Source organism: Hyalella azteca, unplaced genomic scaffold, assembly GCF_000764305.2.
Source record: "Hyalella azteca isolate HAZT.00-mixed unplaced genomic scaffold, Hazt_2.0.2 contig10174, whole genome shotgun sequence".
Lineage (NCBI taxonomy): Eukaryota > Metazoa > Arthropoda > Malacostraca > Amphipoda > Hyalellidae > Hyalella > Hyalella azteca.
The window spans coordinates 237,289-255,993 of NW_025940220.1; the positions used below are offsets into that span (position 1 = coordinate 237,289).

General features: G+C 36.6%; 1 protein-coding gene across 1 annotated transcript in view; it reads right to left on the reverse strand.

The window, feature by feature from the left end:
• LOC108666937 (disco-interacting protein 2 homolog C) overlaps nt 1–16,966 on the reverse strand; it is a 224,650-nt gene extending 207,684 nt beyond the window's left edge. Inside the window, exon 1 of the mRNA XM_047882316.1 lies at nt 16,801–16,966. Within this exon, the coding sequence (XP_047738272.1) occupies nt 16,801–16,885 (85 nt within the window). The 5' untranslated portion in view covers nt 16,886–16,966. The remainder of the gene's footprint in view (nt 1–16,800) is intronic.
• Nucleotides 16,967–18,705: the final 1,739 nt, after the last annotated feature.

The window sequence follows — 18,705 nt, forward strand, 5'->3', positions numbered from 1 at the left end:
CAGGCCGAACGCGAATTCTAAACGTTCGTATCAGAATTAAGTTCATGTGTCAACTTTGCTTCTGAGTAAAGTATGTTTAAAATAAAAATATATATATAGCCCGATAGCCCGAGAGCCAGTTAGTGAAGAAGACGAAGTTTTCTAATAGATTTCCTTGGTTACCGCTGGAAAAACATATTTTCTTTGAATACAGATTCACTATAGAAAACTAATGCAACCCGGGCTAACTACTTGTCTTGCTAAGCTTTGCCTTTCATATTTTAGCCTTAAACACGATTTTCGTTTTTGGCAGTGTTTTCTCGAATAAAATCTTATACCTCGATACCATACAATAGCCAATAAACAGACGAAGATGAGAGCTTCCATTAACTTTCAGCGAAAAAATGAATAGAATTTCTCATTGTCGTCTTATTAAATTAAGTGAAAGAAATAGACACAATCACAGTTGGTTCCGGCCGCTCGGTGAAGGTGCACTATATAACGAAATAACTTTACTACACTTGTGAGACAAGAGCCATGTTTTTAAAATAACCAACTTATAAATTTTACTTGTATCAATATTGCTAAATATGTATTACAAGAAGTTAAGGTTCACGGACCCAATGAACGATTACCAAACTGTCATTAAAGTGTCGTGCAGAAAATAAGGACACTGCTTCAATCTTGAGCTGAGGTGATACAAGAAAAATAAAGAAGGCATCAAGATAAACTGAATTGTGAGTTTTGACTCGTACGTATGAAGTTAATAACTATAGAAGTTTACGCCCTCATTACTAGTGAAAATCGAAATCAAAAGTATTGGTCACATCAACAAAACAGATATATATCAGCAGAACAACCTACATCGACAACTGGGTGCCGATAACATATGAAACATATGAACCACGAAGGGAGAGTTTAATAAAATAGACCCAGCAGATAAAGATAAAGTCACGATGAAGCCGCCACTTTAATTAACAAGATCATCTATGTTATATAGGCCTATACAAGATCATCTATGTTATACAAAATCATCTATATTATACAATATCCTCTACATTATACAATATCCTCTATGTTATACAAGACCCACTGCGTAATAAGATGAGAAGACCCTGAAGTAAGGGTGACTTAGGTGAGGGATAAGTGAGCGAGAAATGAATAGCATGATGACAGGGTGACTACAATGTTACCCTGCTCTTGAAGTGGATATCATAAAATATCAAGAAATAAATAAAAGCCTAATCACAATGATGGCGGCCATAATCAACGCTCAAGATACCAATGATGGTCGCCAAAATTCAACGCCCACCTCAGGACTGGCACAACACAGAGCTGGGGCCATGCTTTCAAAATTCGCTAAGTTAACGTAAGTACTTACGCTCTATTTTCTTGTCTGTGATTGGTGGATTTTGCTAGAAAGGCCGTCAATGATTGGCTGATGAACTTACGATCTCTTAACTTTTTCGAAAGTATAGGCCCTGATCTCGTCGCAACGCGTCGAGACTTGGCGAGCTGTTGCGCGGCGGCCGCCTTGAAAACAGGTTTATGGGAGTAACACTGCGAGCAATTGTCAGGGTCGACCTATCATCAGCTAGTAGCTCAAATGTTGCCCTTACATCTACAATTGCCATCGTAAAATACCTGCACTTACAACGTATTGACGTATGCTTATACAATTTGAAACGCATCACGTTCATATAAAGCTGCTTCAATATCATAAAGCAAAATACTTTATTAAACATGCGTTTTTTTATGTATATGTAGCTTATTTGCAGGACTTTTCTTTTAACCAGAGCAACAGAGAAACAAACATTCATGTTGAATGATTATTAAGCTACCAAGTATTGATTGAATTAAAAACAATACCCTATAGAAAACACAAACAAAAAAAGCTATAGCGATCGCAGGAAGCAAGCGCTCACTAGCGTTCCAGTCGCCGATTTGCGTGATGCGCAGCATGAGGAAGCCACGTATCTTCTAACTCGCAATTCATTGATGGTTTATCGGCGGCAATCGGAAGGCCAACCATAAACCTATCTTTATCAAGTAACGCTCATCGCGTTGCAGCTCTCATGCGTAACGGGTGCGGTGGCGTGTGAGTCACGCAGAGCGTTTGCACTGGTTTAGGAGGCCCAAATTCTGAGCGTCACAAGCATGAATAAAAAAATATAACTCAGTACTCATTGCAGTGAGTGACAGAGAACGCATTTTCTCGTCGACTAAAACGTGAAGTCACGGACGGACAGACAGACGGACATGACGAGCATAATGGCGTCTTTTTCCATAAATGAGAAAATGCGCTCAAAACGGGACACAAACTATACAAATTAACCAGTACCGAGGTGAGTCACACTGAACAGGTTGAAAAGACATGGTGGTTAATGATTTTGTGCGTCAGATGGTGGATATGAAGGGCTAATTATACTTATAACGTATTCGGTACCGGGTTAAGGCCTTCCATACACAGTTCTCTGAACGAACAGTCTAGAGTTACAAGTTTTTTAATGGAAGGCATATTATTCCTCCGCGGAGTCTAATTCTTCCAGGGTCAATTCAACTTGATTTCTCAGTGATTACCGATTATCAAATACACTTTTACGTTGATTGTATAAATTTTTACAATTTTAGTTATACCTAATTCGGTGAAGGAAATATTCACAGGAACAACGCTTTAAATTCTAATTATTGAAGCTCCAATTAGAATATAATGAATATAATGTACATGAATAAAATATGTAAACAAATGTAAATCGGTTGCAGCGGTTTTACAACCGGTCATGCCTGCAGCCTATAGTTGATCCATTCCAAGACATCGTAATGAAAGGCTTACAAGCTCAATATAATAATTCCCGGTCGTGAACATTGCTAGCGAAACAACTCTCGCAAGCCAAAAGGTCAAAACTTTTGTTCAATTCTTCAATAAAAATAGAACAAAACTGAAACTGTCCAATCGTGTTGTGAACAAATTATCAAGCATGATTTGTTTGGAATAGAATCTGCTTCATCATAATCACACTCAAAGCACGTCACCTATGCTCTTGAGCGAGGAATTCATAACAAACCCGTAAGGCAAAGTACACCAGAGACCAAGACTTCAGGTCAGCAGTAAGGATGAAAAAACCCAAGGGCAGTCAATTTAATAACAAATGAGGAAATATACATAATAAACTATTGCATGCATGCAACGTGCAGACCATTATAATGAAAGTGATATCCGAAAACATGGTAGCATAGTGTATAAAGCCGTGCGTGGAATCTCATTGATGTAAAAATTAGCTTATACTAAGAATATACTGTATAGGTATACTATGTAATAAGAACAAGTCAATAATACAGATATAACTATAAATTTAACATTCATTCGTCTGAGTTCATTACAGGGTCGTCTGAGTTCGTGCTGGTAGAAAAATATTAGTGGAAACATCCGAATTCACACTATTTGAAAAATTTAAAACAACTTCACAGATAGCAGAAAATTTTAAAGGTAGGCACATGTTTCACCATCGACAATTCTTCAAATTATCATGAAGAGGGACCAGATATTTCTCGACAAGATTTACTCCCTGGATCTGAGACTGTTGCGCTCGCTATCGCTCATCATTTAACGCGCACGCTTCATGAACTTTACAGTAACGAAGGTTGCAGCAAGAGATCAAGTTCTCACTTTATAACTTGCTATTTCATTAGGTTAACAAATGGAGAAATTTACGCCAATATTAAAGTTCACGACTCGGAGACCCCACAGAGAGACAGAGTGCTATAAATTAATGGAGCTTCTCTCCGAGACCCGCATGCCAACAACATCGTACAAGCATCGATCCCTTTACAGAAGCACGTTCAGTAACACGAGATCCCGTCAAGTCCGTTCGTTATTAGCGGTAATCTTTGGCTTGTACTTCAGAGGAGGATCCTGACACACACTACGTCAAGAAATACACGAGATAAAACGCACACCTCATGGCATGCATGAAGATAAAAAATCCAACACACTATTGAAAAGATGACCTATCATGTGTACATGTGATCAAAGGGCATATCAACAACATGAAATAGTTGCAGATTCTTGATTTATGTGATATGCCGGCAGTGGGAGAAAATTAAGACGTCCAAATCAGACGAAAAAAACAACATTACCCACATCTATCACATCTTTCTAGTAAGAAAATTTAATTTTAGAAGCCAAAGCCATGGGCGAATTTCATTAGGAACTCGCAGGCGGAGGCTTGAACGCATGCTAAGCCAACAAACACACGAAGCATAACAGACATCCTACACACATGCAAATTAAAGTATCGTGTGTACAGAGCGCATCATGTCGGCAGCGCTCACATCGCAGTGCAAGAGTACTGTAACATACACCTATATAAGTAACAGATCATAATACCACTTGCTTTATCAACTATACACACATTCGAACATGAAATACAAAAATAGTTAGCATCAGAAAACGTAATCTGTAACCTGTTAATATAATAGAAACATTGCCATTCTATCATTCAGCCCGATAGTCAGTATACTTAATTTCAAAGATATAAAACAGATGAGTTGTTTCGCCATCTATCTGATAACTTATTATGCCGTTCCATATCAACAGCCAAACTCTAACTGCAACACGGTAACTTATGAATCTTATATCACTCCAAAAATAACTGTCTACAACAACAAAATACGATTTGAAAATAAATATTTGTGTAAATTTCAAACAGGTAAAACCTTCAACACTTTTAAATACCTTGTACGGCTGAATCGACACCCTTCAGATGCTGAAGACCCGTTTCCGAGTAAAAGGCCCCGCGTTATATCAACACATCCGGCAATATAACCATCACATCTGTAGAACTGTCTTTCTATTGCTCAATGGTGTCCATTTATCACTAAACAGGGGCTCGGTTGTGCAGAAATTTTCGTAAAATGTCCGTCATATCGATCTGAAAGCCCTGACTGGTCCACGTCAATTAATGTCGCAACTGTCGAAAATCATCATCGATATTTGATGAGTCGGACCCACGCAGAGAAATTTGACGATTTTGTGTTCATGGATTGTGTCTACAATAAAAAATAAAAATATATCAGTTTTTCATTGTTTATAACATGTTCAAAAATTACGTTATCAAAATGTCGGGTGTTTCCCTTACTTTGTCCCACCAATGTATACACGAGTAATAAAGACAAGCCAACAATACAGATATGTGAATGGCATAAATTTAAGACTTGCCGAAGAAGCAGACGTTGGGTAGCTAAAAAAATCAACATAAAGAAAAAAGCGCTAAAAACATCATCCGGACCGTTAAGAACTGAGAAGCCATGTTAAACATGAAAAGGTTTTTTGATGCATTAGCTAATGTGTTACTAGCATTTGAAATTCTGTGCCTATGAGTATGAGTGTCATTGATTAATTATTCACGCTGAGCTACTTTGAAATTATTCACTCGATATATTTTTAGAACACCGTCACAAGGACGGAACGTAATATATAATAATATATTGACGTAAATGAAGAAGGCAGGCCGATGTATCCATTGCAGAGCTGCTTTACTTTGAATAGATAGGATACGTTTCCTATCCACATTGGATAGGAAAACCAATTATTTTTTAATCATTTGAAAGCTTCATTTAAATAGTAAGAATTTCCATAACCTATTTTAGAGAATATATCATTTTACAATTAACCACTATGATGTAACAGCACTAAGCAGTGTCACCTCTACTTGGTCGAGTTCATATTGAACTCTATTTACAATTTATGCTCGCCGATCGATAGCATATACGCCTTCGGTCAATAAAGCAAATGCTGCGTGACAACAGCGCGACCCAGCATCAAACGTCAGACCGTATATTGATAAGAACAGCGCACGCAAAGCTACTTTATTCACCATTTCCAACGGGTCAATTAAGATATAGAGTGACGCAGTCACTCCATCATTCTGAGCCTCAGCCGACGCAAAATGATTTGAATCGCTGCATACAATATCATGCAGTAAAATTGAAACTTTTGTACCTGCTACATTCTAACGCCAACGATCTTTATCAATTGCCACAATGTTATAGCTTCACGAAACAAAGTCGATCGGCAGTGTCTGCGATTAATAATAAACAATTAATGAACCTATATTGCGGTAAGGCAACAATATCCTCCTTATAGGTTTTGAGTTGACTACTAAATTAAATGAATTCTAGTCTTGGGTTTGACTTTACAACGAATTTCGTTATCGAAAAGTCAACAACATGGCCTGCTAGATTTCGATTCAACGATTGTATCAAGTACATTTTATTTTTAGTTGAACTTTCCCCAGAAAAACCCTCACATGGCACGGAATTGGTAGCGTTTCCAGAGAAGCATTTTAGCTTCCAAGAAGCAGCGCAGCTACTGCGTCACCACTCGCCCAAGAATTTCTCCACTTCCCCATGAAGTAAGGTTCCTTCAGCATGAATTAACTGTCGTAATTATTTTAAAGAATATTTAGGATACAATACAGACAAGTAATAGCCCGAAAAGTAGCTTGGATTTAATGCTTGTTATAGCTTTGTGGTATTGACAGCGAATTACGTACTAAGATACGAGAGGAATATTGACTCTAGGTAATGAATGAAATTAGATATCGGCGAACCTTGTGCAAAGAACGCCAATGTTGTAGCAAAATAAGACGACCTCGAATAATTCACGACGAACTTTATTTTGCACAACACAAATCTCAATTTTTAAAATGTTAAACTGCATGCGTGTGCCAAAAAAGGCCTGCACTATCTAATGAATAGTTGAGCTGTCATTGTTCATTAAAAGCTTATTGCACGCATGAACCAGACCTCATTCAAATAATTTATAAAAGGTTCATTTGACATACCTACAACAAGTTGCGAGTGGCATGTCAACCAAACGTTATCACAAACAGCGGCATCAAAGCCAGCTGTCTGCCAATTCAATTCAACTGCACATTTCATTCACAATTATCTTATAAATAATAGAGTCGAACGCATGTTCCCTTATGCTATGAATAATTAATTAACGCTACAAAATATTCTAATATGACTAACACGACTGTGTTCCTGTAAAATAATAATTCCACGACTATAAATAATTCCACGACTGTAAAAATCCTGTTTATATGAAGGCGCAAGGACTTGAGAGCGACTCCTGTCTTCAGCTGTAAAATAATAATTCCACGACCATAAATAATTCCACGACTGTGGAAATCCTGTTTATATGCAAGGCGCAATGACTTGAGGGAGTCTCCAGTCTTCAGCTGTAAAATAATAATTCCACGACTATAAATATAAGTCCACGACTATAAATAATTCCACGACTGTGGCCCGGTAATCCTGTTTATATGCGAGGCGCAATGACTTGAGGGAGTCTCCAGTCTCGAGGTCGGCAGCGCTTGCAAGATGAGCAACGGGCAGGTGAAGCCAGTGTGTAAGCGAGCCACCTCATTGCTGGGGAATGCGGCAAGGAAGCTACGAAGAAAATATTGCAGAAAACCAACCTAGGGACGTGAGAGGCCGGCGTACAGGATGTGTGCGAGTCAGTGACGCATTGCCTCCCACTTTAGTACGTTAGGAGTTGGTCATTAAAGCGGCATGTGCTTGAATATTAACTTGCAATGTCAAACTATGAGAGGAAAATTATTTAACCTGCATCGATTACCGCTCAACGTAAATGGTAATGAATATCTCCAAACATCTACAATGAAACTGAATTATACAATGTGAAGATACAGAACAGCAGTCATCATCAATTGCCAAATAAACAGAAAAAATTGCCTACGCTTGAGTCTCGCGGGAACGATAACTCACTGCCATATCTAATTGGTTTATTGTGAGTATTTAAATAGAAAACAAAGCATTTGAGCAATTTCTAATTTCTATTTCATCGATAAACTTCTCATCCGCTCTCATGTTAATCCAAGAAGAAAATAACAGATAATGCAGTATATCAGATAATGCAGTATATCATCTACACAACCGGTACGACTACGATTTCAGTGAAATAACCTCGCAACCTTATTTTATTATTTACGTATAACTGTAGGCCCCAAAAACGCTCCGTGGAAATGACACATATTTGAATTCCCCTCGAATCCATTGATGTCTATTCTAATATGCTTCATTCCTTTGCCGACTATAAAAAAATGTATATAGCGATCAAAACAGAATTCAGTGAACAGAATATGTCGATCAGCTGAGAGCACCACGAGATAGCAAGCGGTCACGATAGAACTCACTCGAAAGATCTACTGAAACACATTGATTTTGTTTCATACCAAATGAAAGTCGGTGACCTCGGCTACCGTCCCATGAGCAAATAAAAACTGAGTCGATATTGAGACGCTGGGTTCCTGGTGTGGTGCTTATTTACAGGATAATAAAATGAGAAAGGATGTGTAAAAATGTTTGCCAAATAACTATAAATAGCAATAAATCATCAACACATTAAGTAATTTAAGCTTTATTTTATGGAGCTAACTTTATCAAAACCTCATCTATTTTCCCAGAATTCGCATTCATCTGAAACCTATTCATTCTTCGCTCTAATTATTAACATCATAATGGTTGATGGGATAAAATCGAGGCTTCACGATGCGAAAAGTTTACCAAAAAGAAACAAATTCTATTAAATTAAATATACCCTGAGCTGACATATCATAAAGTTCACGTTTCTTAATCGTATTCCTATCAAAGAAAAGTCACTTTTTAGGGCTACTTGTCAAATTCGGGATTGCGATGCAACTTTGAATGCCAATAACAAATGCCAAGAAAAATGGTAAGAAAATGCAACCATACATCACAACCATGCATGCTTGAAGCAGCATCAGGTGACCCAAATGAGGGCGGATGAGCGATAATCAGAGGCGGCAATCCATCGTGGCCTGGGACTGCTACGTCCGAAACAAATATACCAAGGATACCAAGGCAGGCGCAGTACAGTGTAGGTCTCGTGCGCGCAGTTTATAAACCTGCTCACTCACACAAACCTGGGGACAAAGAAGCTTCCGCTGCACAGCATCGGCAGCGGCCAGTCAAGGGTAAAGCAAGCATGGCACACAATTTGTTTCATAACATGAGGCATGTCATCAAATGAGAAGGACGAGTTTACTTTTTTGTTAACGAGATGTTATCATTTTCAGTTAACGTAGCCAGAAATGGAACTAGAAAAAACTGCACTCGTTCTGTTGTCTCAATCATTGTACTTTAAGCATCACACATGTTCTGAATTGAAAAACACCTCATATACATTAAAATCCACTTATATACACCGTAATTTTAAGGGGACCGGCTACCTAAAATTTTCAATTTTGGCGTTTTTCGGTTTTTGTGCTCATCTGAAAGCTGGAATTCTGCTCTTTCCAATGGTACCACTGCCATCGCTGTACGCCAATATTTACGTTCATGACGTCTCTTTAAAGGGAAGCGGGTGGGAGAGTTCTATATTTGTCCGTTTTCTATGAATATCACGTTTTCTATCAATTTTTTCGAAAAATTCATAGAAGTAAAATGTTATTATTTTTACATTTTACGTATGTATGTGAAGTTTCATGATGATCGGATAATAACTGTAGGAGTTATAGGCTACCTCAGTTTTAGGTAGCCAGTCCCCTTAAGTTACAACCGTTCAAAGATGAATATTGCCTCGTAAAACTCAACTAAGGTTACTAAAAATTTAAAAGCAAAGAATAGTCCACAAAAATTCATATCTTTATAAAAAACGTTTCGGAGTCCAGCTCCATCGTCAGTTCGTAGAATCTAGAAAATACATAGAAAGTCACAAGTTAATACAAGTTAATAATTGTATTAACTTGTGACTTTCTATGTATTTTCTAGATTCTACGAACTGACGATGGAGCTGGACTCCGAAACGTTTTCTATAAAGAAATGAATTTTTGTGGACTATTCTTTGCTTTTAAATTTTTAGTCAACTTGCGATTTAAGCAAATAAGTGACATTAATACTTCAACTAAGGTTATTAAGCACCAAATTTCGAGTCAGTGATAGATAGTTGGTATCATGACGCCATCGATTTACAGTGATTTTCAAAATTCAATTAACCAAAATTTTGACTCAGGTAGCAAATTTCTGTCACTTCTGTTTTCTGTCATTTTCTGTTTGAATAAGACATCATGTTACCTGTGAAAATTACATTCGGAGGGAGCAAATAACAGCGTGAACACTTTTTAACCAACAAAATTGTACATTCCTCAAATCACTTAACTAAAAGACAAATTATTCATTCATATTTAAATTTACATGCTAGTACACAGCGTCAGCGAGAATACTCCCATTAAAACTACCATTGCCAGAAATTATCATAAAACCGTCTCAATATTCTAATAAAATAGTAAAGCACACCATATCAAACTTATTCGCAAAAGATTGAGCATCTCTTATTGGTATGACACATGCCAATAAGCTCAATAAGTAGATGGGAGCACGAGTTAAAGCACAACACGGCACATCGAGGGATGATCAACCAACGGCAACTGAGATGGCATGGAAGTCAAGCAGATAGAAAAGACTTTGATCATTAATAGGATCTCGAGGCGACCACGAGCTATATGAAGCATTAGCACGCAGCGGCCGGGTAGAGATGAGATGCATGAACACGGCTTAGTGCAGTGCGTGTCATTGAACTTAGGTTCACGCCTCGGGTGATGATTTGTGGCAAGTTTGAGTGCTGATAACTTTGTTGTGTGGTCATTACGATCGTATTTTGATGAAATACAACAGATTAATAAAATTGTAGCGGTTATAGAAAGTTATACCAATATTTTTTTATCACAAAAGCATTGATGTACATCCTTTGAGTTTTCAGAAAATAGAGCTCAAATGCAAAATTAAAAACGATGTGTAAATAAAATAACAATATTGCAGTCAGAAATCTGTGAATACGTATACAACTTACAAAAATTGTTATCCATGCTCAATTTACGATGATGCTTGCTAGCAGCTCAATATCAACATAAGACAAAACGTTATCAATTGGGAACGAAGAATAAATCTACAAGGGATAGATTTATTTATGCCTATATGTATGCAAAGGTAATAAAGAACTGAAAGTATCAGTCTATTTCACAGGGTTGTTTGTCAAAAATTGGAAGAACTATTTGAAATCAGATGTAAAAAATGAGAAGCAATTTGTGCCATTTACAATATGAGCATGAGTCTACTCACCAGAAAAAGTCAATTGACAACAATTACGTCTTCAGTTTCCATTCACTCACTGCACAACTAGTTCCCAATTCTTACCTGAAATAGAAAAAAATGTATTCAAACATTAGATAACATTTCACATCTACTGTGCTCATTACTTTTTACTTACTTCTGCAGACCAGTTAGAGGCTGTAATTAAATTGTAAGTAGCATTGAAGCAAGCAAATACATAAAAATTGAAAAAGAATTATCAACATAATTTAAATTTAAAATAATAATTTTAGCAAATCCTAATTTACATTTAGGCTCTGAAAAAAGCCTCTGATCCATCAATGGTGCTTACATACTGTAATTGAAAGTTTAGGCAAATATACGTAATCAACACATCTTTAAACCAAATAATCAAGACATTAAAATATTGAATAGGTTCTGCAAATAGAAAAAAGTTCAAATAGAAGGAAAAATTAACCAGAAAATTTTTATGCATCAATACATAACAATAATATATTGGTATTGCTATTTAGCAGTTGGTCAGCTTCAAGAAACTACAAAGTATTGTCATTAATTTCCTACTTGCAACTTAGCAAAGACTGCCTAAACTTATATGCTCAAGTTAAGGTATTTGTCACAGTAAATAGTCTACTTGGTCAACATGGATGTACGAGATAATTTTCAGGATTTCAAACAATGAGGCAATTAGTGCAGTTATTGCAAGTAATATTGTATTCAATTTTCAGAGGTAAAAAGGCTATTGTAAGCCATGTTAAAAATTTTCAACTGTTTTTTCTTCATTAATTGCAAGTTGGTACCCAAAATTGAGCTCCCTAATAGAATTAATATACAGGGTAGAATCCCCTGCTGGCAACAGATATTAATATCAATTAAAATGCACGGTTGAAAGTACCTGTGGCATTACATATTTACATTCCAGTAGCTTAGATTTTTTCAGCTAGGAAAAATGACTGAAATTAATTTCCAATAGTAATAAATTATTAAGGCTCAGTCAGTGAATATAGTAATAAATATATCATTGTTCTAGCAAGGGAAGAACAAGATGCTATTCCAGTGAATATACCTGATAAATACCTATATCATTGTTCAAGATGCTATTCCAAGATGCACCATTAGCCAGAGGCAGAGCAATCTGATCAGGATGCACATATGGTACGTAATGAATTATGCTGCTGGTGCTGATCTATCTTGCATGCTCACATAAGTTAAAAATGTCAGTGCTATGCACCAATTGAACAAGCCTATACAGCTATGTTGCTGTGTTTATACTTTCCAGCTTCAAATCCTTGAGATAATGGTTCATAAATTCAACATCAAACATTTGCATTAGCTGAAAGCGTCAGCTGAGATGAAGAATAGAAGGGATTGTAGACTTGGCAATTGATTTTCTCAAAACAATTTGCACAATGCTATTGATTAGGCATGCTATAACTACCCATCATTGATAGCATCAAATGTGGGCTTAGTAAGTTAGTAGTGCTTGCATATTTATTCTTACAACCATCAATGACATACAAGCTGCTATTCAGCATAAACTGCACATACCGTCCCACTCATTACTAAAAACGATATAAAACTAGTCAGAAGTATAATTTGTAGAGTTTGCTAATCACATGATGACAACACAGGTGTTTTGATTGGACTAGAGAGATGTGGTTCAGTTTTGGTTATAAAATAGATTGTTTCTATTGAAAGCTGGCAATAGCAAAAAGTGCAGTAATAACTGACAACTTCATCAGCATTGATGTTACACAGTAAAAAAAGATACATTGTTTCTATGTCTGCATGGCAACTTATAATATCCCTAGGTATCCTAAATTTCACTAGCAGAAATGACATTGCTAGGGCCCAGGGTGCAGAAAGTGGATGAATATCAAAAGATCTTTAGCGACGCATCAGCAGCAAAATTTACGCCTACAGAAAACCTTGTCAACACATTTGGATTGAAATTATTGAATTTTAGAAATAAGTTTGAAATTATTGCAAATCTGAAAGACTGCAAGCACACACAGTAAGGTTACCAGCACGTTGTATGGATCAGGATGCAGTGAAGCTTCTCCAGAAATCAGTTGCAAAGAGCATAAGTGTTGCAGTGCATGGGGACTGGGGAGTAAGGGATATACCATCAAAGTTGTTAACAGCATTTTCTTATTAAAAATTACCCAGCAATGCATCTTGAAAGTGGCTAGCAACGTTTTGGGCTAAAACTCAATATCTTGGCTATGCTGCTTGCACAGTGCACCCTCTGCACCATGGGGCCTGGGCCAGTGCTGTTGATCCCTCATTATTTTGGATCATAATATAGATCTTATGTTAACAAAAAAAAAAAACAGTATCATATCTGTTCTAATAAATCATTAGAGAATATTTGGAAGCTCAATTCATAAGGCAAATATATTTCCACCAGCCAACCAGCATTTGGCTGTGCACTTCTTTGAAAAAATATATTTATTGAGGAGCAAATAAAAAATAATAGGTAATATACATATTATAAATATTATAACTTATAACTCAGTTATAAGTATCCTATACTATGGTAATCATTCTTATTACTTACATACTATAGCAAGCCCCTGCCTGGGCTGCCCCCTTTGTAATACAAACTACAAACTAACAAAGACTGAAAGAGTCAAAGACCAAAGTCCATAATATAAAGCGTAAAAAATCCGTGGCGTTTGCAATCCTGCCGGCATCAACAATAACCAAAGAGAATAAAGCTTTGCAGCTTCACGTTTGCGTGATTATCATCAAAACTAAATAGTATAGGCTGGTACGTGGTACCTACCTATACGCTATAGTATAGGTTTATTGAACATTTGAACTCCATCAGTGTTTAAATAACAAATAATTTTTTTGCTCGTAACTGAAATTTTTTTGTTATGCGCATCCTAAATTGACATTCAACTTGATTACCTTGACATTTGCTACTGATTAATCTTATTCAACTATTAACCCCTTTCAAGACGGATGTAGACAGTAGTCTACATTAAATTCTAGTCTATTTTTAGGGCATTTATAATTACAATCTAGGAACTTTTTAGACGCCGTTGCAAAGAGTGCATCAACAGCTACAAAGTGGAACTAAGATTTGCTTCGTTGCGTCAGTAGTATGACAGCTATGATTGAGAGAAGATGCGTCAAAACGCGTTCCTGAGTCTGGTGAGTGTTACGCTGTTTTTTCATTATTTGATATCGCAATTAAAAATATTTTCAAATGATTATCTTAGTGCAAATCATACTCATTGTATAGGTAATGCTGCATAGTAAGATATTAAATTGTCAAAAATATTATATAACATGAACATTTTGAAATCTAAGGTTTTGAAATGATATGTAGCATATTTGCTACATCCGGCAGTAATTCACAAGTTGGTAAACAACTGAGTAGAAGAGCGTCGTGACAGCACTAACTATTTCCTTGATTACCAATGAAATTTTTGTAGTCCTAAGTAGTTATTCCTTATATTATATTGCAGATCCATCATGTCTTATGAGCAGCCGGGACCAAGTAGATCTAACACAGAACATGAATAAGCTAGGTGGAGCCAAAAAAACACAGTGGATGAACAGTACAGTTCTAGCTAAGCTGAAAACAAACTGAATACGAAAAGGTACAGAAGCGCTCAGCAATTTGCCAGGGTAGGAAGTTTCTGACATTAGATGAAGCTGTGAAGATGGTACTCTGTCCTGATGGTGATAAATCTGATGAAGATGATGAAAAATTTGAATCTGCTGTATATGATGATATTGAAGAAGAAGATACCATCAAACATATTCGCACCTTGCCAAATATCGAAGTGCATGATGGTGCATCTGAAGATGATATTCCACTTTCAATTATGGCAGAGCAACAGAGAGCAGCTAAGAATGTAATAAATGAATTCATATGGAGAGAAAAAAAAATTTCTCTCCGCCTAATGATATTGAATGGAAAGACCGTCTTATTGTTGATGAAGAATGGCAAAACTTAAGAGCAACTTCATTTTTCAATTTGATTTTTGATGATGCTCTAATAGATTTCATTGTTCAACAAACTAAACTGCATGCACTACAGAAGGATGGCAAAGAGATGCGTCTTGAAAATACTGACATGAAATGCTTTTTGGGAATTCTACTTCTAACTGGTATTATAAAAGTTCCCAGCTATCAGACATACTGGAAGAAAGGCCAGCAACTGGCCGCAATATCAGACATCATGAGTAGAGATAAGTTTGAAGAGATAAAGAGATATATTCATTTCAACGACAACACGCAACAGAAGACCAGAGATGAGCCCGATTTTGACAAGTTATTCAAAATAAGACCCATAATTGAATCTGTCATAACAAATTGCCGGAAGGTATCGCAGGAAGAACATCAAGTTGTAGACGAGCAAATCATTCCCACAAAAGCTCGCATGTCTTTGAAATAATACAATCCAAAAAAACTCACAAATGGGGATACAAAGTAATATCACAAGCAGGATCAAGTGGGTTTGTTTATGACTTTGAGATATATACAGGCAAATCTCAGAAAAATGATGACCTTGATGTTGGAGTATCATCTGCCTATGTGCTTCGTCTTGCTGAAGGCATACCTAAGGACTTGAACTACAAGTTGTTCTATGATTACTGGTTCTCTTCTGTTGATTTATCGTCAAAACTAAAGGAATCTGGAATCTTGAATGTATCTACTGTTAGAGCAAATAGACTGAAAGGATGCATCATGGAAAATGACAAGAAATTACAGAAAGAGGGACGAGGAAGTTTCGACTACCGTGTCGAAACAAATCGTGATGTAATAGCAGTGAAGTGGTTTGACAATAAGTCTGTTCACCTTCTATCAACTTATGCCGGCATCACTCCAGAAGATACCGTCAAGAGATGGGACAAGAAACAAAACAAGCACATTGAAATAAACAGACCATTTGTTGTAAAAGAATATAACAAATTTATGGGAGGCGTCAATCTATGTGACATGTTGATCGAACTTTACCGCATAGATTTCAAATCTAAGAAATGGTACATGCAAATTTTTTTTTATTTATTGGACATGAGTGTGGTGAATTTTTGGCTTTTGAATAAAAGGAATTGCCATGTAATGAAATCAAAAGTGAAGAGTCTGTCCGACTTCAAGGAAGATCTAGCCATTGGTTTGATGAGTCCAAGTTCAACTCCAAGAGGAAGACCAAGCCGCGTGAATGGAGCCACCACCTCAAAAAGAAGGAAACTCTCACATCCATTAGATGCTGTACGTTTCGACAATATTGGTCATTTGCCATTTATTGCTGAAACAAAACAAAGATGCAAGTTTTGTGTGAAAGGTTTCACTAAAAGTAATGTGCAACAATGTAATGTAGGTTTGTGCCTTACTAGAACAAAAACTTGCTATGCTCAAGTCAATACCATACTAAGTAGCCATTCGAAATTGTCTATATCTGCCGGATGAAGACAAAAGGCAACATTTTGTAACTTTTTCAAATAAAGGAATATTTAATAACTATTGTTCTTTCTGTAATATTCAACACATAAATAACTCATTTTTAGCATAAACATATTTCATTTTGGATCACAAGATAATTCAGGCGTGAAAGGGTTAAAGTCAAAGTCTGTCAAGTGTCAACGTCTAACCAGCCACTTGAAATCTTGAATAATGTAAACAATGAAAAAAAATCTACTTACGAACCTTCTGAAAGCTCCAGTTCGAGTTCAGCCAGCTTTTCTCGGACATCTTGGGGCAGCTTGGAAATATCAACACCCAATGCACTCATTTTCACTTAAAAGTTAGCAATATTTTCCTAAAATTTACGATTTTAACTCGAGTAACACACACACACCCTTCACCATCTTGATTTTCACCGAGTACTAAATTTGTTAGAAGTTACCCTAACGATATTAATTTTGAAGTAAAGCTCCTGCCCTCACATATTTAGGGGAAAATATTCAGTTATTGATCGATTTTGTGTGAGGTGAAAATTGATCACAACCAGATAACACATAAGTTTTGGATGCAAAATGATTGAGCTCTATACATTATATCCCTGATGTCAATTGTGAACGCTATTATTTTTACACCATGTGATTTATGTTTAAGAATGGTACTGGTGAAAATATGGTCACTCTGATAACTCTCCTATTGAAATCGTTGCTAAATATTGTTATTGATTAAAATTTTTGTATTATGTATGAAATGTTGTGATAAATGTTTTCCAGTCACGGCTTAATAAATACCCTAAATTTTCAAAATTACCCTGCTAGTCCATCGAAACGTCAATGGGTCTGTGCCTAACGGCAACACATAACATAGCAGCTGATGATTCGCAAGCTTGCCGCATGCATCATTTGTTCCGGCAGTGGGACTCGTTTTACAATTTTTCGTCGATTTTCTCATTTCCGCACGGAATTGAATGCTTAATAATATAATAGTAATCATATTGATGAGAAGCTTCACTTCATGCAAAAAAATGGGTAGAAACATAACAACCAACTTGAACCAAGCAGAGGAGAGACATACATATTTTATGCGAATTTGAATCATGTGTCTAGTGGTAACGAGCTCCTTTATCGAATATCATAGGAAGTGTGATCAGATCAGACAGAACTTTATTGGTTATCGTTCAGTAGTGGAAGTTTGATGATCCCAATAATAATTTCCTTCTTACGATTGTTCGATATACTGCCTCGATAATAGTAGTTAACGCGGTAAGCCCTAGAAAATTATTTATATCGCTAGAGAGAAAACGTTGCGGCATGAACTATGTTAAAAATCGTCTTGTGTCTGTAAAAATATCGGAACATCTTAAACTTCACATAAAATAACATCGTGATGTCGGCGCTAAAGTGTAGGCCTGATGCCCTGATGTAGCCTGTCACATCACTGTGACATCAGGCACATTTGTGGCCTGTCATAATCACATGTACTGTAGGCCTGATGTGGAACATATGTCAAATAATCGTACCAATGAACTCAATGAATGTGTACCTAGTCCTTTTAACGCTAGAAGTTCAATATGCGTATGTAGTGCTATTTTATTCAAGATAACTAATAGTTATGATTCAAGATGCCATTTCCATGAATGTCAGCCATCTCATAAAATAGAATTAGTTAATGCGTATATTATATATGCGTAGATGACTCACAATAATCTTACATTATATAAACGTTCCCTCCACAGTTTAGAATAGAATAGAAGTGTCGGCTCTGAAGAAATAGGCCCATGGCCTGTTGCCGATTCTTGAATTTTTCGTGACTTGATTCACAAGAAAGAAGTGAAGGGATCCAGTCTTTGGAACCCGATCTTTCCATAACATAACAGTATTCTTTCCAAAAACCTTGAACGAAGGAACTTTGCCGTCCGACTGTAAAGAAGCTCAAGTAACACCATTGTTCAAAAAAGGTGACAAAAGCAGCCCGGTAACTATCGCCCTGTCAGTCTGACAAGTGTTGTTTGTAAGCTAATGGAATCTGTTGTGAGGGATAGGATTATCGATCACTTGACTGCTCACCATCTCATATCAGATTGTCAACATGGTTTTATTGCCGGCAGATCCTGCACCACTAACTTATTATCTACGTTGAACGATTGGACTC